The sequence below is a fragment of the Temnothorax nylanderi genome, unplaced genomic scaffold (genome assembly GCF_030848795.1).
Source record: "Temnothorax nylanderi isolate EJ_2023f unplaced genomic scaffold, tnyl_v1.0 TNYL_tig0085_pilon, whole genome shotgun sequence".
Taxonomy (NCBI): domain Eukaryota; kingdom Metazoa; phylum Arthropoda; class Insecta; order Hymenoptera; family Formicidae; genus Temnothorax; species Temnothorax nylanderi.
The window spans coordinates 320,815-346,440 of NW_027249147.1; the positions used below are offsets into that span (position 1 = coordinate 320,815).

The 25,626-nt window shown below is 41.3% G+C and overlaps 2 protein-coding genes across 6 annotated transcripts in view; one reads left to right on the plus strand and one right to left on the minus strand.

Moving 5' to 3' along the window:
* LOC139774695 (uncharacterized) overlaps positions 1-25,626 on the minus strand; it is a 192,825-nt gene that overhangs the window by 50,536 nt on the left and 116,663 nt on the right. For all 4 annotated transcript variants that reach the window (XM_071710127.1, XM_071710124.1, XM_071710126.1 and 1 more), the window contains one exon: positions 8,923-9,053. In XM_071710127.1, coding sequence (XP_071566228.1) covers positions 8,923-9,053 — 131 coding nt within the window. The remainder of the gene's footprint in view (positions 1-8,922; positions 9,054-25,626) is intronic.
* LOC139774688 (netrin-1) overlaps positions 1-25,626 on the plus strand; it is a 189,244-nt gene that overhangs the window by 44,764 nt on the left and 118,854 nt on the right. The window lies entirely within an intron of this gene.

Genomic DNA, 25,626 nt, shown 5'->3' on the forward strand with positions numbered 1-25,626 from the left:
AAGTGGCTACTTAAGAAAAAAATACATACTGCATTCTAAGATATTACATAAGTTTAATTGAAATATCTTAAAATAACAAATATGAAAAATACTTCTCGTTCATTCAACCCGTCATTTGAAATCATTAAATTACTCATTAAATTTATTTGAATGCTAGCTAAAGTAGTGGAATTACAATTAAGCAAATTGGATAAAAGTATCCAATTTACTTAATAATTCCGGTGTTGCCAAAGCAGCGCGAACGCGACAAGAACGCTGTGTATTGCCGTGTATTGCTGTGTATTGCTAAACACGCTAAGATCTGCATAATTTTACGCCTAGCGCACTTTCCGATTAAATGAAACATTATTAATCTGTTTCTCAATGACTTCGTCGCCGGCCAACGATCGTTATTATCGTTAAGTGCCGTCTACGATAGAATTTATGGGTTTCCTCATTTGTAATTTAAAATTGACAAGTGTCGTTGTGCACAAAGTATGCAGACGGGGCGCACCTTCTCTCTCGGCGCTTCTTGTAGCACCTAGCCGAGCTAATGCGATTCGCAATGACTCGCGTGAGTCGTCAGACGACTGCGTTCGCGCGCATTCCGCTGTTTCGCACCCAGGACAAGAAACGTACCTATCTTATGCGAAACATTAAAGCCCTGCCTCGTCTGCTTCTCTTTTCGCCTCCGCTTCCGTCGTTTTTTCCCCCCTCTGTGTCTTTTCACGTTGCACGTTCATCCCGCACACGCGCGGCTCGCGGGGACGAATAAACCTTTGGAATCTGATATTATCTGATTATCTTTTGGAGATATTAATGATATTATCGAGTTATCTTTTGGACCTCCAGAGAAATCTGATTAAATTAAGTTAAAAATCGTCTGTCATTTATCACGCTCAATATGTAATTTTAAGATATATGGTTGAATATTTTTTAAAGATCACTCTGCGATTATTCTCAGATTCTTGATTACTCTCACTGTGCAATTAACAATTTACCCAGTAAATTGTATCCAAGTTGTCCATATATCATCGATCGCTCAACAGCTGAGTGGAAGTTTAAATCTCGTTGCCTCTTCTTTCCCTTCTTAGATTCCATATAGATCCTTCGGTTGCATCCGCGTGCGCACTCGATCACGTGTGCGCGCATAAATATGTATACGCTGGTTCGCATACTCACGGCCCGGCCCAGAGTCGATCGCATCGATTCGAAAGACGACGAGGGAGAGAAAGAGAGAGCGCAATTACACTCTTCGCGGGTAAACAAATGGATAGGCGAAATACGATTCCCGGCACGATTCTGTATTTTTAAGGGAGCCAACATGCGAACCGGAATTCACGCGGGTTTCCTTTGAACGGGGCGTACGCCGAGAACCGAGAACTACTGAATTAATCGGTGCGAATTCACGGAACGGTGTCGGGCAAAGAGAATCAAAGGGGGGGGGGGGAAGGAGAGCTGCCCATAAGATAACAATATAAAATGCCGTACACGATTTGCAATGTTCCGCGGTGAAAAATGAATGCGCGTCCGTCGGGCACCAACCGCATTCCGTGCCGTCATCGATAGAATACATTCATAAATTTAAAAGATTTATTCATTCTTGGTACACACCGCATTGGTGACAGATCGGGGGTGAAAGGTTGCTCCGCGATTGTACGCCGCGGAGAAAGTGAAGACGGATGCATGGAGGCTCGAGTAGTTGATCCATTTGTGGCATACAATCTAATCTATGCGGCTCACAATCAGTTTTCATTATGACTTGAGGACTATAACAGGCGTGCATCTCGAAAGGCGCAAGAATTAGATGAGACGCGAACGAACACAACTCCGGTTAAGACAGCGATAATGTCAGGAAACTACATAAAAGCTTTTCACGTATTTGGCTTTTAAATGTGTCTCTCCCGAGAGATTGTCTAATTATCGACTATCGGAGAAATCGTCCCCTCGACGAGCGGTATCGCACGTTTCGGGACACGGTGTATAACCCACTTACATAGGAGCGCGTGCACGCGTGGGCGTCGAGGGGAAACAGAGGCGTTGAATCGTCGTGTAAGAAATTACGGTTGTTCCTCTTTCTCTGTCGCACTCGAGATGTTCCATGGTGGGCCACACACACACACGCGCGCCGTGCACGCGCGCGCGATGTTCGGTTTATCGGTGTGCATGCTCGTGATGGACACCGCAAGACACACGCGAGAGCCACGGGAGAGATAATAGTACTGGAAAAAGAAGAAAAAAGCGAGGCCTCCAACGTGGAGAAACCGCGAATTCTATTTATATCGTGTCACAAAATTAGCGGCTTTTACTGCATTTTATTGCCATACTCTCACGTGGGTGATAAGAAGCGACGTCAATCACGAGCCTTACTTTGTCACGGAAAATGCTGATTGCGTTATCATAATTGAAATATTATCCAAGAACTCTGCGTTTAAAAAACAGAATCAAGTCAAGTTCCATCAATTTTTGTAATCAGGAATGTAATTAAAAAATACATGTTATATCTCGCAAATTATACAGTAAGTTACAATTGGATGCAGTTAAGCAACAAAAAATCAATTTCGTGATTTTTAGTTCTGTATTGATTTTTGCTCATCTGTACTGTGGACAAGGGATTTTTTAAAAACGCATATAACACATGGAATTGTATTTGAGGAGGATTATAGTTTGGTCATTATATTTGAGATAACATTGGCGCAGAATTTGATTTTTAATGTTTCACGAAATTTGCTCTAGCGGAAAAGTAAAATTTTGGAGTCAATTCCGCATTACAGAACCAACCCCTGCGTCAAATTGCAAGTCTACGTTATAATACAAAAATCACTACAATATTACGCAAGTTTTGATTACAACGCATAAAGTCATTCTGCAGATTGAAACTACTTTGAGAACGGCAGTTTAATTTCCTCTATATATTATAAACTCGCGCATGGTGTAATGAAATTCCTAAAAGCACCGTCGTGTGAGAAAATCTCCGCGGTGTATCTCGCGATAATTTATTTAAACGCGCAAAATCGCGCGACACGTCGCGCCGACCGGCCGGCCGGCCGGCTGGCCGTTTACTCTCCGCCTTTTATCCTTGCCACACGTCGAACACGGCCGATAAAGTGCCCGATGCGTTTTTAGCGCTGTTACAAGTCGCGAACGCACATCGCGTTCCACGTTTCCGGCCGGCCGAATCGAAACACAGAACCGCCGTTAATACCCGTGGCCGTAAAGATTCCGGCTACGAGCGGATTGTCCGGATTGTCATTGCGAAACAATGGCCTGAAAAGCTGGTCGCGGACAAGCGGTCAAAGCGCCGCGCAAACACGATCGATATCGCGGTATTTAATGACGTCTCTATCTCTATAACGCGACTCCGCGCCGTACCGTATATCTCTTTCTCGGTGCGCGAATGCCAGTGAAACGAACGAATGGCGCGCGCGCCTTTCAAGCGTGAAGAGGAAATGCCAGCGGCGCGACGGAGCACCAGGGCCGAAGACACGGGGGCAAATTAGGATCGTCTCTCTGGACGTGGAGCCGCGCCTTCGTCTCTTACGGCGATCGCCGTTAAGTATGCGCGCTGCCGCATCTAAAGACCGGAACGCACGATTCATTAACTTCGGCTCGGCTCGTCCTAGTTGTGATTTATATTCGATTTGTCGTGCGTGAAAGCGCGTGGCTTCCACTTAGAACTCGGTGTTTCCCGAAGTTAATAGGAGCCATGCAATGCTACCATTGGCCGTAACAGTTAATAACGGTCGTGATAGTCATGCTATGGCCTATGATGGAACGTCGAATCATATTAGCGTTTCGAAAAAAATACGAAAATTAAGACGGCGGTTTTTTACATTGAAAATCTGAAAGAAATTGATTGGGTATATTTATTAAAATAGCAGTGCTATTCTTTCTTTATCACAATGCCAGATGCATCGCACTGGTGACCATCTCCTAAATTTTTTATTAACTACTTAAAGTTTATGCTATGAATTTTATACATTAAGAAATGGGTCAGTTCTAGACTTGTGGACTAAACAAGAAAATCAATTTAGGAGGCAACGTTCTTTTAAATGAATATTTATATCTATAAATAAAAAGGGAGCTTTAACTTTTATTAACTTGCTTCATCTATATCTAGCACGAATATGAACCTAATTTTTAATCTTCTTATTATTCTTAAATTAGATTGTCTCTTATTTTCACTTTTTCTCGAATTTACTGCATTATCACTCACAAAAACATATACACGTGGGTATATATTCGATGTATAAATGTATGTGAATGTGTCCGTAGTATATTGAGTCCATGAGTTAGCTAAGCCCAAATGGCTGCGGGCCAGTCGTCCCTGCGGGATACGAGGTGGCATTGCCAACGCCATCAACATGCTACCGCAATTCGACAATTTTAGAAACTATTAAATAAAAGCGGTTTTCCAATGTCACGGTACAAATTCATTGTCTGTCGCGTGAAGCGCGCGGTGTGTCACGAGGCAGGAAAAACGGCAAGAAAAGGATCCGGAGGCAGACAAGCAGAAGAACAGGGAAACCTTGGTCGTATTCTGGATGCTTGCGGTGTCGTGAGAGGGAGGAAGAGTTTAGTGATTCGTCAGGGACCGCGGAGCCCGTGTCGAAACGCTCGAACACAGAGGACGGCAACGAATGCTCCCCCCATCCACGATGATCGGGCGAAAATAAGCTGCAATTTTCTGGACGAGCGCACTCGCGCCTGCTCTCGTAATTTGAGCATCGGTTCCCGATGTATTGTATATATTATTTTATGCGAGCAAGCGCACGTGGATACATGTCAGTCGATGTGCGCCAATGTGTGTGGTAGGGGGATAGAGGAGAGGAATATATCGTCTATATACGAGAGACAGAGAGAGAAGGAGGGTGACTGGGAGAAACGCAAAAGGGACGATTCGAGAAATTGTGGGGAGATTAAGCCTGTTATTCGAGGACAACAATGGGTCGATTCGGCAGTCCAGGAAGGGGACACATCCTGCAGATGGATAGCAGGTAATGCCAGGGCTCTTCCGGACTGTCAGCCGTCCCTAAAGCGCATAAGCGTTGTTACGTTATTGATAGATTTAGTCGACCGGAAAGCGGCGTATTTAGCAAAGCCATACGTGTCAATTTATTAATGGAGGTACTAGGTGATTGTTGACTATGCGTACAGAATCCAATAATGGCGATCTAATAATATCTACATCACCAAAGTTTTTGAAAAGCTTCTTTTCGCTAAGTTAATCAATGATTCAATTAATATACATGATAATGTAATAATATCTTAATTTTTTAAATCGCAGGTTTGTAGCTCTTTTTATTTCAGCTGCACTTTTATCAACCAATCGTTTCAAAACATTTATATTTAGGGACAGCATGGACGATTTAACTGTCGAAGTGATCGGCTCGCAGTAACCGTTCGCCTCCGATGTATCTAATCGAAAAAAAAGCTATCGGGCGGGGAGAGCCATCCGTCACCGCGCGTATATCTCGTCCCGTAATCTCTTGACTCCCATGCTCATTCGTATGATGAAAAAAATTCTTAAAGGCCCTGGACGGCGATAAAGGGCCACACGATGCTAAAGCAAAATTTCTCAATCCCGCGGCGGAAAAAGAAACTACGCGAGTAACGGACATATTTACGATCTTGATTAGAGCCCTTAAGTGTTTTTCGGCTTTCGTTCATTGCGCTCGTGTCGCTATCGTGTTTAGGGAAGAAAAAACATTCTTCCTCGCGCCTTTCACGTTCCGGACTAACAGATCATTACGAGAGAGACTGTATAAATGAAATGGCGCTTTATTTATCGTCGTGTGTTACGAGCTCAAAGCGATAGCCGTGATTCGACGTGAAAAATCGTGTTCGACATCGCGTGATCGATGTTCAAATAACGGAAGGTAAAATACCACGTATGTTAATCTGATGTTCAAGACGTCTGTAGGATGTAACTTTACAAAGTATCCCAGAACTACTGGAAATTAGTAGGGACCAAGCTATGAAGAATGTCTCTTGTTTCAGTGTTATTGTCTATTCATTATAATGTCTATTTATAAACATTTTTCAAAAATTTGGCGAGACTTTAATGTGTGACTTACATCTTATTCTTTAGTTATATTTTATAACAATTTGCAAAATGTCTCATCATCATCACACACACACACACACACACACACACAAAGAGATGAGATAAAATTCTTATATAAAAAAAAATTATGTGCAAATGTAATACAGTAAAGTGAAATTAATACATAATGCACAGGATCATCTTATCCAAAAAAAAAACCTCTTCAGTTATATGAAAAGGAACCGTTAGTAATTAATACTTCCTTTACTAATGTCAATGAGGCAGAGAAACGTCTTTCTATTTGAAAAAGTGTTAAACACCGTGAAAATCGCGACTGTCATTGAAAATTAATTGTGAGCCAGTCGTTTCACAAAAGACACAGCGGGAAGCAAAGGAGACCGTGCGGATACGCTTTTTACTAGCGGGTGGACCGAGCTGTCGGCCGGTAAAACCTCTTGGTAAAAAATTCAGGACGCCGTCCGGACTAATGGCCGCGCGACGGTAATTTTCAAATGATTTTTCGCCTCCTTCTACGCCTTCCCTCTCTTCCCACTGCATCACGCTTTTTTACCGCTTTTTATTTCTCCCTCCCGCACCACCACCGGCGTGCTAAAAGCTAATGCTGCTTCGGCTTTGCGCTTGTAGCTCCTTTTTCCGCTTCCCGGCCTTCTCGCGCTGTCGCTATCGCGGAGCGAACGAAATTACAAAAAAAAAAGAAATAAAATATCGACGCCTCGTATCCGCTCGGCGTTGTATACAAATAAAAGTGGGCGTAACGAGCAATGTATTTCGCCGACGAGGAATCAGACGCATCGACCGTAGAAAATGGACGAAATGAAACGAGTGGCGATTTCGAGATTACGGATTTTAATGCACTTTTGCGTTCCATTCCGGCCGTATACAGAATCGGATGGAGATTCGGGATATAATGTAAATAATTCTGTCACGTGTATTTTAATTTTGCAATGGTCCAATTCTTTTGTTAGAGGCAAGAGATTGTTGTTCGGTGCATTAGATTGTAGACGAGCGGACAATAAGAGCTGTAACGATGTTCATGTTACCGTATTTTTTAGTAAATTTTAAATTTATAAATATATTTTCATTATAATTATAAAACAAACAGTTATAAAACAAACATATTGTTACGGATATTAATAACATTAATTATAGATTATCCTGCGAATTGAAAGATATTGTTATTAATATTTAATGAACTGGAAGGAAAATTTTGACCACAGTTATTTTCAGAAATAAATGCGTAAAATGTAAAAGCCATTTACAGAATAAATTTAATTATCTAAACGAAATGTAATAAAGCTCATTATTTGAGAATCCATTCAATTTGCGCAAAATCCTTTTAGTTATACGTCACGAATAAAATTAAATCTATAACTACAATATTTGCATTTCTTTCACTACGGAACGTGCCCCGTTTCTCACTTCGAGCCTTCAGAGATTCAAACAAATCGATGCACGTAATTTCCCGTGCTTTTGTTCCGTGCTGCAAAAAAAAAAAACAATACGACGCGATAAATCGTTGTCACTCAGGCGCGATTGTCGTGGACGGTAGATAGGTCAATTAGTTTGCATTTAAAATCGCTGATATCACCGTCCGAATCCGTCCAATTAAAACGCACTTCTGTTTCGCTCAGCCGGCCGAAATCGCCTACCGAATTTTCCGCATCGCCTACGCGCGGATGAAATGTCCGCCGGCGCTCAATCGAAAACGAGATCCAAGAGCGAAACGGCCGATCCCGTGTGAACTGAATGAGGGACGAGCAGATGAGCGCTTCCGTTCGGCGTTACTCGATAGGCGGCATCTGCCGTAATCTCGCGTTATCCGCGCCATTCGAAGATGAGTCTTCTTGAATCTCATCGTACGACGAGAGCCAAAAGCACGGAACGAAAGCGCATTCCCCGACGAAGATCTGTTTGTGGGGCCATTAGGGATCAGCGAGCATCGTAAATTCATTGATATATTTACTGTGTAAACGCGGCCAGCACACTCGAGCGCGGCTACCCGGGCGCCGAGTCGTCGTCTAAACGACCAGTCGTTCACGTAGGAGAGCCGACGCGAGAGGGGCTCGCAAAACTCGTAACAACCCGATCGGACCCCACACCTACCTCCGAGATGATATAATGCAAACAGATTTTACGTCTCGCTTCCATCTCGTGCTTTATGCTTCTTACGCAGCTAAAAGTTACCCGCCGAAAGTTCCTCGCAGCCGCGCCCAAATTAATTCAGCGAAGAGAAGTGAATTTCGCCAACGTGCGATTTATGAATACAATGCGAATAAATTACTTTTCATGTAAAACACTTTTCATTGCGTGTTTCGCGTCCCGAAAAGAAAATGTCATACATACATGTTGCAATCATAAAATTTCTAATGATGCATCTGAATCGTAAATAACACAGAAATAGTATGTAAATTAAAATTAAAATTTATCTTTGACAGAAAATATATAGGAATGATAATAAAAGATACTAAGTTAATTTTTAATGGAAAATGTTTATAATTTATATTTGATTCAAATCTATAGAGTCTTAAATTGTCAGACAACCATGAAATATCAGAATTGTTCTGTGTTGATCAAAGTTGTATTGTAGTGTTTGAGATATTTGAATTTAATAATAAAATTACAGAAATCTTTGGATTTTTAAACAATCGTATAAATCCTCACGTCTCTACGTGATAAATTCTTTAAATTTTTAAACAAATGACTAATTATAATTTCGCTACTGACGATTTCATGAAAATACGTTTTGTTTCCGCGTGACATAATAACAATTCTTGCTGTGTACAATCAATTATTATAAAATCACCATTACATGCTGTAATGGAAATTAATAATGACATCACAAAGTAGTAAATACGTTATTTGACAGGGGCACGTACCGAGAAGCTCTTGATTGCAGTCGAGGCAGTTTGTCTCTCGAGTTTCCATCCAATTGGTAGGTGCGAATTGCGACCATAAGCGCCCGCGCATTTGCGTGCAAGCCAGATCGGGATGATGGACCGAGTTTACTCTGAAAATTTACGGCGCAAACGCTTCGATAAATTTACGGGCATCGTACATTACCTGTGGTTAGTGTTTACTAACACAAACGCATCTACATACACTCGCGATATCTACGATATTCGCGATCGTGCGTACATGAAACACGTGTTCCGCGAAAGAATCTGTATAGCATAAATTCAATACAAATTTCGCGGACCTCTGAATAGAAGCAATAGGAATTATTGACAGCCGGCATTTTTTTATCCGGCATCATAGCGAACTGTTTTAAAGTGTCTTTTTCGATCGTTATTTTTAAAATGCGGAAAAAAATACACGACAGGATGTTCCGCGAGAAGCAGATGACTGATGCGCAAACTATCGATTTATGCAAAATAATTTATGGGAGATAGGTTTATTTAATATGAATGCATTATTATTTATGAGATGCGTATTACGTACTTTAATGTAGACGCCAATTATGGGTAATTCGCAACGTGACGAAGATACTAACAATTATGATGCCAATTTTGCGATTAATTAAATTGTTACCTGTACGCGAATATTTTTATTAATAGACAAATTATACTTAATCAATTTCAGTAATAGTTAATTAAATCATATAATACATTATGGATTTAAAATCCTTTTTTGTGAAATAATCTGTATTTGTTGTTTTCAATAAATTGAAAAAATTCTGAAATAAAGTAAAACAGAAGATTTATCAATCCACTATCGGTAATTTATTCTCTCCTTTGAAAGTTCTTCAGAAAATTATGCCGGAGGCAAAAGGATGTTAGCCGATGGCGTCTAATAAAATTAGAAAAAGCAGGTAGTTGATCGGCGGTAGTCGAAATTCGATGACGTTCGATCCGACAGAAATGACTGATTTATTACTGGCGATAATAAGACGCCGCCAGCTCTAACGAAATGAGATAATAATCTTGGAAGCAGAAGTGGGGATGTCGGACCAGCGACAGATTTGTCGCGGTTAGAGCTACCGGATGTTGAATCGATAATCCGTCAAGATAACATTATGCCTTAAAATTATAACTCGTCCTTATGGTTCTCATGTTCTTCCAAACAAAAAACCGATTGTAGAAAAATGTTATTTGCCCTGTAAGATTTTCGATTAAACTAGTAAAAATAAAAAAAACGTGTTTTTTTATATATATAAAAGGAATTTAGATAACAAAGATAGACACTATAGCTTCTTAATTTTCAAATATTTTTTTCTTTTTTTTTTTGTTCTGAACGCAACATTTGATTCAACGCAAAATGTAAAATATTTTACTGAGTTTCTATCTGACTCTAATAGTTTTCGGACGCCTTTTCACATTGCAGATCCTTTTTCAAAAAAAAACATCCGTTCGTCCTTCTCTCGTTTCCGCATATGTTGCACGGCGGTGACGACGGCGACGTTTGACTTCCTTCCATCACGTACCTACCGACCGTATCTCGGTCGATGGTGTAACCGAGCACAGAGCGTCCACGTAATCTGATCACGTAATCGTCCATCGCTCTTCCCGGTCTATCGAAATCACAGTTCGGTCCGATGTTCTCGGGCGTGGTGGTAGCTCGGGAGATTCGAGATTCTCGTAGCTGGGCGAATCGAGAGTAACTGGGAGGGTCAAAATTTGCCGATCTCCCCATCGTAAGTACCCCCCGGGGACAAATCTGCGTTCTCGTCAGTACGGCCCCTTTCCATCCCTCCGTACCGTTCTGCGAGTATAGCTTGCGCGCCGTTTTCGCTAATTTCCCGGCGCGATCGCCCTTACGCACGCATCCTGATTTCACCCCTGCGGCCACTTCTCGTCTGCTCCGATGAGGGAGAACGGACGAGAAACGGGTTTACGTTCAATCCTCGAGGTGATACCTCGAAAGGAAAACCACCCGCTCTTTGTAAGCAGGGACCATTCAGACGGGCGAACATCTCTCCTCTGAGATCCGATGCTCGTACATTAATTAACTTTCTTGTACAGAAACATAAACACACAAATAGTGTATCATAAAATTCGAAATTTTCAGTTTTTAAAGAGATAAGTCTGCACCCTGCTTGCTGTTAGCATACTTTTAAATAAATAGTTAATAAAATGAAATTTTTAATCAATAGCATTATGAATTATCTTATAATCTCTATTACGCATAAGATAATAACGAGAATATATTTCGTATGTCTCGAAGAAAGTTATTTATTGCTGCACTTTCGTGCTTCTTCTCTCTACGGGTAACTCCTTCAAATTGTTTACCCTCGATATTTCACTCGATAGTTCGCTCCCTACGTATCAATATCCTTCAATGAGGGAAGTTAAACGATATTGTTATAACTATAAGCCATCCGCAATTTTCCCAAGAGTATTTCTTCGCGCGCTGCCGCTCGAACTTTTATAAGAGTTTCTTTGATTGTCACGATTCTCGAAGGATCAAAGGAGTCTTCGTATTTCCGATATAGAGGATATCTCAGGGAGTTTCAGATTTCTTTTTCTTATTTACGGACCATTTGATTGATATTAGAGTTTAATTTTTTCTTAGCGATCATTTAATTTCCTATTATCTTATATCATTTTTCCTGTTATGTCGAGTGTTATGTCTTTAATTTATCTTTATAACAAACATTAAAGCGAAATCACGTGCAATTAAATGAAGAATAAGCTCTATTCATTTAATCTGTTCGGCGCTTCAAAATTTTTTTTAAAAATCTCTTTAATCTTCAAGTTCAAAAATCCGAATATTAAAGGATTTTAATGCGCAGATCTGGAATGCCATATGTGCGCATTATTATCGCGTTGTTGCACATTGGAAAAGCGACGCGGGACTCTCGGCGCAGATTTGCGCACGAGATTTTCGCGCGCCGCAAGAGGGAACAAGAGAAAAATCCTTGGCCGAAAAGAGTTTTCGGGGAGGACTTGAAGATATTTCAAATACCCGACAAATTTTACGGCCCACCCCGAGGGGGCTTTACGAGCGGCTATGAAAGATCAAGCGAGCCGATGCTGACTCGGACGAAGGATATTTATTATCCCGAGTACGTGGCCGCGCGTGTATGTGTATAATCCAACACACCGATCGGTCGTCCGTGCGTGTATTGAGTAAATGCTATGTATGTAGCCTGGCCTATATATGTGCACCTAGTCGCGTAGGAAGGGGGACAAACAGGGACGCGTGTACGTATGCCTTATAACGTATTAGAACCTGCGGTCTAATATACTCACTCATCCTTTGACTACTCCCTTTCTCGACGATTCCCGACTCCTTTCAGACGTCCTTCGCTTCTTTTCTATGTCGAGCGTCGTGTCATGAGCAACACGCAATCTCGAGAAAGAGGAGGCGGGAGGAAGGAAGGCGAATTATCATCAAATTAAAATTTTTTAAAATAACATAAGCAGTTTTTTTTATTTTTCATACCTTCTGATTTCGGAATTAATTGGAAATTTATTAAAAAATATTATATGAATCAAATAAAATATTATTTTCTCGGCATATACAAATATACAATGTATTTATTATTTACATACGGTTCCTAGCGTTGAATTTTTTCAGAATTTATTCTGTTTAGCACAAAAAATATTTTTGTATATCTATGCATATTTCATTCCGTTCATTATTCTTTATGTACATGTAGTACCTACAGTGCAAATTAAAAAAAAATTGCTATCACACAATCACGAGAAAAATTATTCTGCAGCTATGAAATTGGAAAATCTAAAATTGGAATTTATCTTATCTTATATTTTTTCTGCTTTTACGCTTGTAATCTTTAATATTGAAATTATCGCTGCAGAAGAATTATAAGGAAAGAAATAAGAAAAGATAATTTTCTTATTAAATTCACTTAAATTAGTCATAGTGTAATTTTATAAAATTATTAAGATAATTCTGGTATCTTTAAAGAAAATTTTTGCGTCAATTTTCACGTCAACATATACATATCTTAATTCATATGTGCTGGTAGAACACTGCAAACGATAAGACGGATCAGCTTCCCGAATATTGCCCGAGATCAGATTTAATTAATTCCTACCGTATGTATATTACACAGACTCATGTAAACACACGGCCGCATATTCGACAGTATACACATTCGCCCACACACACACACACACACACACACACACACATTTGCATCCTGCATATACCGCAGCGGATTCAGCGATCTAATATCTCTCTCTCCTCACTCATCCTTTGACTCCTCCCTTCGAGAGATACCTCCATTCCTTTCACGAGGATCCTTTGCTTCAGAAAACCCGCACTTTCCGAGCGTGTAAAATATACCGTCGCTTTCAGAGGCCATTAAAAGATAATTGAACAAAAATCCTTCCGATGAAACTTCACAATTTCCGTAAGACGTGTCCGGATGCAAGCAGATTTACGAACGTTATCCGAGTTACAATTCGATCAAGATTCGACCACGATCCGGAGAGTTCCCGCAGAATAACACGCGGTATATAGTAACGTACATAGGGAAAGGAAACGCGGGGGCAAGTAAATACATATACGGCTTATAACGTATTAGACCCTGCGGTCTAATATACTCACTCATCCTTCGGCAGTCCCCTCCCACGGGGATCCTAGATTGCTTTTGGAGTCCCACGCGTCTCGGCACCTGTGCACAACAAGTAACTCGCGAAATAAAAGCTTTATTACTTGCTTGGGCAATAAAGCTCGGCGCGTGAAAACCCATTACATCGTTCATTACATTTGACGCGACACAACATAAACGCGAATTCGCGGCGAGTCTTAACAGAAAGTGGTCGCGTGACTCGCTTTTTATATACTTGTCTGAATCAAGGAAATGATTGTTCCGACTATTTCTCTTCTTGCTACATTCGGCGCGTTTAGTGTATATTTAAACTATTTTATCCCTTCTCCGAATTTGTCGGGGGGAAGATTGTCTCCAGCTTCATCATATGATACAAAATTTGTACTGGCTAAAATTTGATGCGAATCTCGTGACACACCGCGTATATGTGTATGTAGCGAGAGTTTCACATACGCTAATAAATACCATGTTTCCCCGTAACGTATTAAACCACGCGATCTAATATACTCGCTCATCCTTCGGCTCCACCCCGAGGGAATCCTCGACTACTCTCAGCCGTCCTTCACACCTACACACGTGCACCTGTTTCCTGCGGGAGGAGTGGAGAGGCGTACGAGGCATAACTGCACGATCTACCGCAATATGGTCAACAGAGAGACGCGAAATAAAAACTTTATTGCCCGGCCGGGCAATAAACTTCATCGCGAGGTCAGGAGATTCACGTTTTGCGCGCCGGTGGTTGCGCTTCGTTGTCGGACGATTAGGGTGATTCCTCGTAGCGCTTGCGTGTAATGACGACGATTAATAAATTCCGCGATAATAACCGTGCGTTACAAAGGTTGCGTGGATGGTTAATTGTAATCGGGCTGTACCACCCGTAATCTTGTACTACAAATTGCATCGCGAATTATAATTAGCTCAGGATACTTAATTCAATAATTTCTGGCTTTTCAATATTTACTCAATATTTTCTTTTATAATAAATCATATATATATCTTGTACTTTATTTTAATTTTGTTTCATGATTAAAAGGATCGTAATATATATTTTTAAAGATTTTATTAAATATGGAGAATACCTTAAATTATCAAGAAAGAGATATAAAATATTTTAAAATAAAACATACATATACGTATACACGTTATGAAAACTACTGTCCACATGTTTTCCAATTGGAAATTAATATTGACAGTTCGTAGAATGTCCATGTTTGTGAAGTTTTCGAGCAAGTTAAAAAAAAAAGGATAGAAAAAGATTGGATGTTCTTGTTTGCACGGAGTTCGGTTAGAATTGTTATGTGAGGACACAGAGAGGGATCGAGAGAAACATGAATGGCATAAACGCATGACTAAATATCGCGGGTTACCTTTGTTGCACTCGTCCGATTCCGCACCACCGGCAGGATCGCCATTTTCACGCTTGGACGAGCACACGCAGTCAGTCTCACATATATCCCGTCGTAACGAAATCGCATAAAGGATACACATGTATCGAGCGTACGGTTTCACGAAACGGATAATTTGACGTAATTGCAAAACGGAAAATTACAGTTCGAAATGTGCCGAGCTCAGATTACTGCCCACCAGTTCGGGCGCAATTACGGAATAATCAATCGCCGGGCGCGTATCACGTTTCGTATTCATTAGCCAAATGGAATCTCGCTCGCGCAAACGAGGAAACAAACATAATCGCGATCCACCCACGATTTCGTGAGACAGCGTATATAGTCGCAGCGGGAAGATGATGTGTGCGAGAAGGGACACGGATATCTAATATCGTGATTACATATAAGGATCGTATTAGATGAAGAGAGATTACAGAAAGTGCTTCGAAGACATGAAGAACTTTCAGAGGACTGTACAACAAGTATATCGCACATAAAAATAAATGATATAGGATAACTAAGCAAATATTGAATATTATGGATCGTGAGAAGTAAAGGGAGAGAGAGAGAGGGGAAAGACGGTTATCCAACGCGTGCATAATAAGAAGTGCTATTGATATATTGAAACTGTCGAGTCAGCATGAGTCTTAAATTCTATAGGTAGCGATATTGATTTTAAAGCCGATAGAGAGAGAGAGTAACGTTGGGAGAGTAGGCGAGCGAGTATAACTAACTGCGATTACAGCAAATAAGTAGAGCGAGAATGATGAACATAGATTGAACCAACACGTGAAACATATTTTGCAACAAGCGAATGTTTACAGAACATACATAATGTACACTACTCGATATAATTTACGGATCTAATAAACAGAGAAGCAAATAAATACATAAATAATTAATTATACGAATCGTTCGCAAAAGGATATTTTAAAAACATAAATTTATTACGGGTCTTTGTTTATAAAATAATAATAATAAAAAAATAATAAATAACCCGCAATTCAATCTGGCTCGGTGGAGATCCCGTTTAAGATTTGATTTATCAATGTCTACTCAAGCGTACGGAAAATTGATATGACAAACAGTCTCGGAAGGAAGACAAACGGTGGTCTACTACGCTATATCGATCTCGTTTGAAGAGCAGGCATCTCGAGACACACGCCGGTGGGAGCCAATCACACACGGAGAAAACAAAACGAGACTTTGATTTTACGTGTATGCGCACCCTCTTAAATCAAACCTCCTGAGCGAGGCTGCACGGGACAGGATCCTCATCCCGATGCATCTCTCGCGCGGAACAATGAGAGACAGAGACACGCTGTCGTCGACGCGAGGAACGCTGTCTCCTGTCGCGAGATGCCGAGATATCAGATAAGACAGAGACGGAGAAACAGGGAGAAAGAGAAAAAAGAGAGGGGAAATACAGAGAAATGCAAAGAGAAAGAGAGAGAGAGAGAGGAGAGAGAGAGAGAGGGACAAGGAGAGAGAGGAAGGAGGAATATATGAGGAACAGAAAGCGGGAGGGGTGTAGACCACGTCACAAATTGGTTTCATTGTTCGGCTAATGAAAGCAATAACTCGCGGGCGGGTCGTACCGCGTGCGCGCGGAATTGCAAGGCGGAAGGGGTTGGTTGCATCGCGCGTCGCGCACCCACGCATGCATACAGGGATAGAGACGGGGGACAGTCACGCGGCCGAACGTTACACATCGATCATCCGCGTTTGCCAATTAACGGGACGGCCCGTTACGCTGTCCGTCCGTACGTCGCGCGTGTTATGACTCGCAGCAGATGCGCCGCGACACGAACGCGGGTCAGCTCGAGAGACCAGGCCGAATTAAAGACGTATCGAGCAGAATCCGTAACAGAAATCTTATGGATTTTTATGGATTCAGCATCCACTTTCTCTCTATATAGAATGTTCAATTTTTCGTCATGAGTTTTTCGCTCTCCTTTACGATTTCTTTACGATTCCAGCTGCACTTTTGCATAACAATATTTTGCATATATTGGGCAAATTGCACAGTGAAATCCCGACCGGGCATCACGCAAAGATCACCTCCGACGAGAGCATTTGAAAATATTCCAAAAGGCGCGGAGTCGCGCGGCGCGCATGTTAATTGCCCTCGTTTGAAAACACACGCGCATAACGAGGAACGAGGCGAAACACACTCTGATATGCAATTTTATCGTGGCCCGCGTAATGCACACGTCGCATCGGGCGCACGTCATCATGAGCCGGCGTGTCGCGGGAGCAGCGGGGAATGTCGTTTTTCACGAGTTCGTCGGCACGACGGACGCATATTAATCGCGCGCGATGCACGGGCACGGAAAAAAAATCGCTCAAAAAAGCATCCGCCCGCCTCCTTTCAAATTCGTCGCTCGTTTTTCTGTATTTTATTGCGGCGGAAGGCCGGTGTGCACGCAGACTAACGCGGCGACTGTCTCTATATCTGCGCACGTGTCGCCGATGCACAGATAAAGAGGGTTGTCGGATGATGCGCCTCCCCCCCTCGGGCCGATGGGTGCACTTTAGCGCCCTGGCGAAATGATTTATTCGACATTTACTCTCGAGCTTTAACTCTCATTAAAACAACCGCGATCCTTCCGCCTCCCTTTTCGTCTCTCGCTTCTCATCTGCCTCTTTCCTTTTTGTTTTATCTTTTTCTTTTGCTCTTCTGCTCTCTCGCTTTTCGCTCTTCGCCGAGAAAATGTGGGTTTTAGCATGCCGCGGAAGTCACCGCGATGCGAGGAATTTTTAACAGTTCCTACATAACTTTCCTCACACTTACTATCAATGCGATCCGGAAAATACGATGCGGATAAAGGGACTTTTATGGATCACACTCGGACGTGTGATCTTTGAAATTCGAAATTTAACAACTTTGTAAATATCTATATATACGTGTGTGGAAATCATTTATGAAAATATTTAATTACATGCAACAGCTGATTCGAGTAAGTGATATTTAATAACAAATTACATAGAATATACGAAAATAAATCGTAATTTGTTATTGTTTCATTTTCCTTTGGCATCGGATTAATAATAGGTGTGTTTCATTGGCGCTAGTTTGACATCTCCAATTATCACAAGCCATTAGTATGCCCAACATTACATATCTAATTAACCTATATTCAATCATAAGAATATCTATTGTTAGCTGTCGAATTATTCAAACTGTGTGCTCGAGTAATTAGATAAATGATCATCGCTCACGCAGCGACGTTACAATTATTAATCATGTCCAGAATACGCGCACGTGCATCGTGCTCGCATCTTTTACGCGCGCCCTTCGAATCGCATTAACGTCACATTAATTGGGTGGTAATGCAATCGCACGTGGCACAACGCAATTTCATAGAGATTATTACCATCACCCTCGAGCATGACGACGAATGTGGTGGGCGTACGAAATATCCGTACGGTTTAAATCCACCGGCGCGGTCCAGGATGAATTTTCACCGTCTTACCCGCGGCTCGCATAAATCTTGCAACGAGGTTGCAAGCAACACGATAATGTCAGCTCGCCGATAAAACGTACCTCCGAAATTGGTCGCTTAATCAAAGCGACGTGCCCTCCGATGCTCTCACGAACATAGCTGCGCTTTTCGTGTTCTTTTGGAGTCTCCGATGACCTATCTACCTACCCCCTTTTATTCTTTGGCATTCGCTTTTCGATTCCAATCTGGATAAATGGAGCGCTACCAAGGATACTTAAGGGATCGTTTCGATTTTCAATTTATCCACTTACAATTACATAGTTGAATAGCGTTGCGTACAAACAAGTTTATCGAGCAGTAAGATACACGAAGTTAATTTCGTTCTTTTTTAAAAACAATATTCCTTAACGGTTGTTTTTGCAATTTTTGAGAAATTAAAATGCCTGTTGCATAAGCGAAGTAAGAATATATACGACAAGAAGGTTTCCTGAAGGATACAACCTGACTCGATCGCATGCTGAGTCTAATCGAGCTTTGAATTACCGGATCCTTTGAGCGTGCTGTCACTCAATTCACCCGTCACGCGGTAGTTATCGCGGCAGTTATCGCGGCAGTAAATTCGCGGGATGGTTCAAATGCGCGATTAGCAGTCGTATCTCGACGATTGTCGATCAACGGCGCGTTCAATCTTTCAGGCAATTGCGCGGCGCTCGCGCGAAGAGAACTCGCGGACAACGATACCCGGCGATAAGACGCGATGCCGAGCCGCGAGTTGGCGTGGGCTTTATAAGCGCGGACGGGCGTGAACGATTATATTCGGACGATGCAAACCGAGTTATCAGACATAAATTAATACGCTCGTTGCCGCTATCGGCCGAGGTATAACATCGTGGGTATCGCGGCCATTCGTTGCTTTAATTGACGTCTACTCAGCGCGAGAACTCGTCGTGCCCACGCCCGGTTCTATCTGCACTTTTGTTTTCTCTGTCAGCTCTCTAGAAATAGTCAAACACGCTTCCACTCCACGAAACCTAAGCACACAACGCGAAAGTACACACACGAGAGCGAGCTCTCGCTCGTATATCGTAAGGTACTCCCGTACTCATTCGTGCGCGCGTACACGCTGTACAAACTCGTCGGGTTAGTTCGAAGGGGGCAGTCCGCTGTTAAAATATCTGAAAATGTAAGTAGGTACTGTATCTACGTAAGACGTTTAACGTATCGAGATAATTGGACATGTTTCCGTAACGATATCTGCGCGCAAATTTGCCGGCGCATCTGTGTATTTTAGGCGCTAAAATGCTCTCACGTGTGAATTTATTCTTAGCAGATTAATAAAACTTTTCAAAACATAAACATTTTCCTTCTGATTCGTTTTTCATCAAGTTATATAATATGAAAGCTCCAAATCCAAATTAGCAAAAATCTTATCGTTAAATCGATTTTTTTTAAATTTATTTAAAAAGTAAAACACTGCAGTTAATTTTTTAAATTACTTTTAAAATAAACGCTTTGATTCTTCAATAGGTTTGAATAAAACTCGATAGATTGAACTTAATAAAAAAAATTTTTTTAATTGTTTTTCAGACACTCTTATTCTTGTATTATATTGCAAGTATGTATCTAAACACATACTTGCAATATATCCCCGAAGAACACTAAGAACACACAATCACAACCGCGTCTTATAATTTGAAGGTGCAGTTTGCACATGCACATCTCTTTCTCTCTTTCGCGCACGTGATACTCCCCCCATTCGCGAGAGAATGAGAAGTGTTTGCTCGATCGAGTAGCATGAAACACTCTGCCACAACTGATGAGATTTATGTATATGGCGTCGCGAGTTAACGTACGCGTGTATGCTCTTGCGAAAATCGACTATAGTCGGTATAAATCTGCAGCTGCGCCTTCTAATCGAATTCGCGCGCGTAGGAGAGTACACGGGCTACATCATGGCGCTGTCATGAGCCTTCGCGTCTCGAAATATCCGTATACGCGCGAGAAGTAAAAGGCAGTAAATATAGAATTATCGGTTGTGATATATTTATAGCGTTAATTGAAGAAAATAAGCAACAAGAGTCTGCAGTATTATAATTATCGAATTATCCAATTTTGTCTGGGTATTACATAGCCTGGCTAACGAACACGTTTCACGAAAACTGAGGCGGAACTGATAGGCGAAACGCGGCCGCACGCCGAGCGTCGACGATTTATTAGAACACAATGAGTCGCGAATAGATCTTCAGGAATTACTTGGCTACGAAACTCGGAAACTCGCATGGAGGTGATGTTTACGGGTGCGTAAGAAAATCGATTGTCGGAGAAGTAAAAATGTTCCTCAATGAGCCGGGGCATTTATGGTCGTCCCTCTGACGTTCTATTCCTACATGTTTTGCTTGCCAGAAGAAAAGATGTTTTTTGTCGATCCTTATTGAACTGAATTACGGTTCAAATCGAGAGGGGGGGGGGGATGTCCGCCCTTCCGCTCGGAGGAGCACAGGCCAATTCCGGATTCCAGGCAATTTAACCGACCGGCTCGGCGGGGCCATACCATACGTGAAACCAGCACGATCGTATGGCGGGATAAAAGGGCGCGTTTTACCCTTCCCTCGCCGACGTGCTCCGAAACGAGCTTGTTATTTTTTACTGCGTGGAAGTTTCGACTTTAACAGTACGCAGTCAGTTTTACACCCGTTTGGCCGATAAAGGGAGCGAAGGACAGAATAAGGGATTTACGATCCTGCCGAGGCAAGTATCTTGCGCAAGGGTTATCTCGAATGGCCATGTCGGGGATTTGTACAATGAATAAGTACATTATTTGTAAGTAGTTTGTATATACTCGTCGCGTTTTATTGCTACCGTGGAATGAACATATTAAAATCAAACGCTGATAAAAACAGAATTGCTTGTGATGCTCCTACTGTTATTTATGTGTAATGCAAATATACTATCCAATATTAACATTGTGTTATCATCGAAATAAAAATTTATAATCTTTCTGTTGTATTATAAAAATAAGATTAATATTTAACGCGTGATTGTTCGATATTCGCTGTTTCCAAATTAAATACGAATTAAGCGCGGACATTCCTCTCGATTCGCACGTGTAAATGTCAACATAATAATAAATTTATAATAAATATAATACGACGCATCGATTTTCTCTTTGTTATGACTTTTTTCAGCACATGTAGCCAATTTCTGCTTGTTAAAAGGATTGGGCTTATCATCGACGATATTTTTCATCAAAAATTTGCTTATTTACATTTAATTAAATTTTGATAGTCACGTGTATTAGAAAAATATATTTTGTAGTTCATATCATATCTGACACACATCGCACTTTTTATTTCTTAATTTCGAAGAAGGCATTGCATGCCTTTTGTGAGTGCAATACTTCAAGAATGACATCCTTTTTGGCTTTCTGGTCAGACGAGTCCAATTCACCGCATTATTTCACGTGTGCCTTTCGTCCGTGAAAATAACCGCGTACACGAGAGTCTACTTGTCGCTCGACGACTAAATAACTTCTTAACTTCGCGCGATATACAGAGTGTTCCTAAACAATCAGTCTCTTCATTTATAGATTTCTTATCAATTCAGTCTTAAATTTCAGTAAATATTATCTCATTAAATAAATTGTCAACTTTTAATAAGAAATACCTTGCCAATCAATTCTCAAATATCCGAATAACGTTCCCCCGAAATTAATCGTAGAATAGCATTTCATTGTTTCTAAGTTTTCCTTCATTTAAATGTCTATAACTCCAGAAATGATCGGTGCTTCGACTAATGCTTACTAAGGAACAATCGACTCCCAAACATTCGATTTCTAAGTGAAAGGAATAACGGGGCTTCCGAGACACCTTGTATACCGAAGAAACACCGTCGAACGAAGCAGAGACGGTAAAGTTGTCCCATTCCGCGCACCTTCGGCGCGGTAAATGTTCCTCTCCGAGCTGGCCAGCATCCACGGTGCTCGGAACTGATGGCGACATAAACAAACACGTGTCCGCGGACGAGACCATTTGTAATGAGAATGGCGAACAACCAACGACGACGACGACGAAGAATCACGCGCGCCGTTTATAGCGCTGCTCACAGCAGCCATTATTCCCAGACTATCGTCAGCTATACGAAAGCAGTCGTTTCACATCCCGAGCCTGGGCTCTCATCTCGCGCGCGTATAGGACGCGAGATACGCGCGTGAGGCACGTGTTCGGCAGTCACGCACGAAAATTTCGTTCCCTCCTGCTCCGAGACAACATCTCGGATCGATGAGAGAGCGGCGGCTACACTCCCGCGACTTGATGATCGAAAGATGCACTCTTCATCCGGAGAGGAGAATTTTTATCCACGCTCGCGGTTAGGTGCCCTTTTCCGCGTTTACGGCTGGTCTTTGTACGCTTTATTATTCCACGAAGCTCGAAATAAAATTCCAAGATTGAAGCAACGTTCTTGGCCGAGGACATTGGCACGAAAGGAGACTTCTTGAAAATGCATAAGCATACATTTAAACAGACATATGTCGTATTGACATGCACGTAAATGACGCGTATATGTACGAATGTGTGCATTGACAAATTCTGGTGGTTTAAATATATCGCTTTATTATGAAAAGCTTTGATTTTCAGTGTTCAAAGAACATGGAGAACTTACATAATGCAAACCATAATGTAACATGGAAATCTTACAATTTACATTTTAAAACCTTTATACTCTAGAATTCTCTATTTTTTAAAAGAATTCTATATTATATCTTGCTAATCATGCAAAAAATCGTTCTTTGTCTTAAGTTCCTTAAGTCTTTCTATTACATAACTTTTGAACTAGAACTTTTTTGTAGAATGCCCACCTGTGTAATGCATTAATTTACATACTAATTTATTCTTATAGGACTTTATAAGAAACTTTTAATTCTCATTAAATAGCTCATTAAATCTCAGATTAACCTTTCTTAGAGGCGATCGATATAGGTTATTTGAAGAATGGAATTCTATTATGTATGTATATTCATAATTATTTACTGTAAGAAATATAACTGGCGAATATGCTTTGATTATATTATCATATTTTTTCCATCCCATAAAATTGTAGAAACTGTTTTCCATTAGGTATGCATGCAGTTTCTTCAATTTATCTCTTTCATTAGCCGCGTCGGAGGTCTTATTAAAAAAAAATCGGCCAGCTTGCAGATAAAGAGATTAAATATTTTACCGTCAGCTCTCTGTTAAAGCCTTGATCAAATCTCTAATCCTGGAGTTCATTTAATCTTCCGGCCGCGCGTTCCGGTCTCGCGGGAGTTTCGAAAGTTGCGCACATCTGCTGAAAATTGGATGAAAAGCACTGCGAGATTTTCTCGCCTCGAACTGATGTTCCGAAGTCTTTCAAACCCCGCGCGAACTGTATTATAAACGCTTTACAAGCTCCGAGTTGCGCCACTCCGTTCCTCAAATATTTACATTTGCGCGTAATGCATTTTTCGCGACGTACAATACCCGCCTCTGTAACACACAATTGGTCGGCTACTGTACAAAATGCTTTTCACGCGGATTTAATTCACAAATTATCCGACTAATTTTCGATCAATTTACTTTAATAAAAATTTAATGAAACAGTGCGGTTTTTAATGTGTTTTTTTTAAATATTAACATTTATTAATTTGTAACAGCAATTTGTAAGTTTCAAACAAATATTCCGTTAAACTGAAATTTATTCAATATTAAATAAAATATCTTTTATCTATTTATATTGTTAAAATTTAATTCATATATACATATACGTGTGTGTAAAATTTTTCGATCAGTCAAAGAATATAAGATAGGAAGTAATATGATACAATTGAGATACTCGATATAAAAGTAATTAAGTATATCGAAAGATATTAATAAAATATTGTGCCATGGAAATAATTTCCAATAGAGTAATATTTGAAACATGAAAATACTTGAAGTAATTAATCTAGATCATACGTATGACTCTATTGTAGCGAAGAGGAAAAATAACCGTAAAGATAAAGATTTCATAAGCATTAATTTCAGGGAAAATGTAATATTTGAGAGCGCGTACAATTAAACCCTTTTCACACAACTAACAACTCTTGGATTCTGAATATTCTATGTATATTGCGTTAAAACAAAGAGCTTTTGTAACGAAAATTTGCACGATTTCCTTTCAAACAATGCCTCCCGAAGGAACGATTAAAAGGAATTCTTGTTACGCTGCGAGGCAATTAGCAAAGTTATAATTAGGACAGTTGGTTGCGATCGTTAGTGGACGAATCGGCCGTTTTGTTCTAGTGTTAACGACATCCCTCTCTTCCTCCCCCTCTCGCCACGACGAAAACGCGGACCTGGTTTTCGCGCTGGCGCGGTTCTCCTCCTCATTAACGTCGAGCCGCGATCCCGATGTGCGGCGGCGTTAACGCCTCGTTAGCGTTTCGCGAGCGGGACCGTTCGCGTTAGATAGGCGCGGCGCGCGCGATAATTTATTGGCTCGTAAATTTACGCTTTCCCGAATATACCGGTGTGCCTGCGCGCGTGTACGTGCACGCGCACACGCACGACGCGCCACATCTTTTTCGCCGACGACGCCGACGGTGCGGCACGGCACGGCTCCGCGTGGGCGTTTTGTCGCGCGAGTCTCGCCGAAGGTTCGCGGGGGAACACCTACGGTGCGAACGAGAGGACAAACATTGCCCGGTAATATGATAAATCGACCGGTGCACTCGTACTCGAGGAAATTACGGGATATTAGTGGAGGATCGTTCGCGCGCCGACGAACGCCGACACCGCAGTCGTTTCGTCCCGGGATAATTTTTATTTTGCTCGAAACTCACGTGACATTCCTCGATGCACGAGAGAATTTTTATGCATGAGTATCTCGCGACGATATGCGTGATATCGCGTTTGTTCGCGTATCGTTGAGCTTTCACCGCGCGCGCGAGGATGACTTGCAGCGAACGCGATGAGAACGCTCGATATAAATTTTGCGGAGATGCGCTCTTGTGTATGTACACGTTCGATGCACACGAACAGAGCGCAACAGTTGGAGGTGGTGGTTCCATGTATTGCGTATTGGATTTTTTATTTTTTATTTTTTTTTTGCGGAGGGGGAGTAAAAGCGACATTATTCATTGGCTTTCTCATTTTTCACCCAAAATAATCGGTGATCGGCACCTGTCGGTTTACGTAAAAATAAAGCTAAAGAGTAATAAAACTGAAAAATTACGAT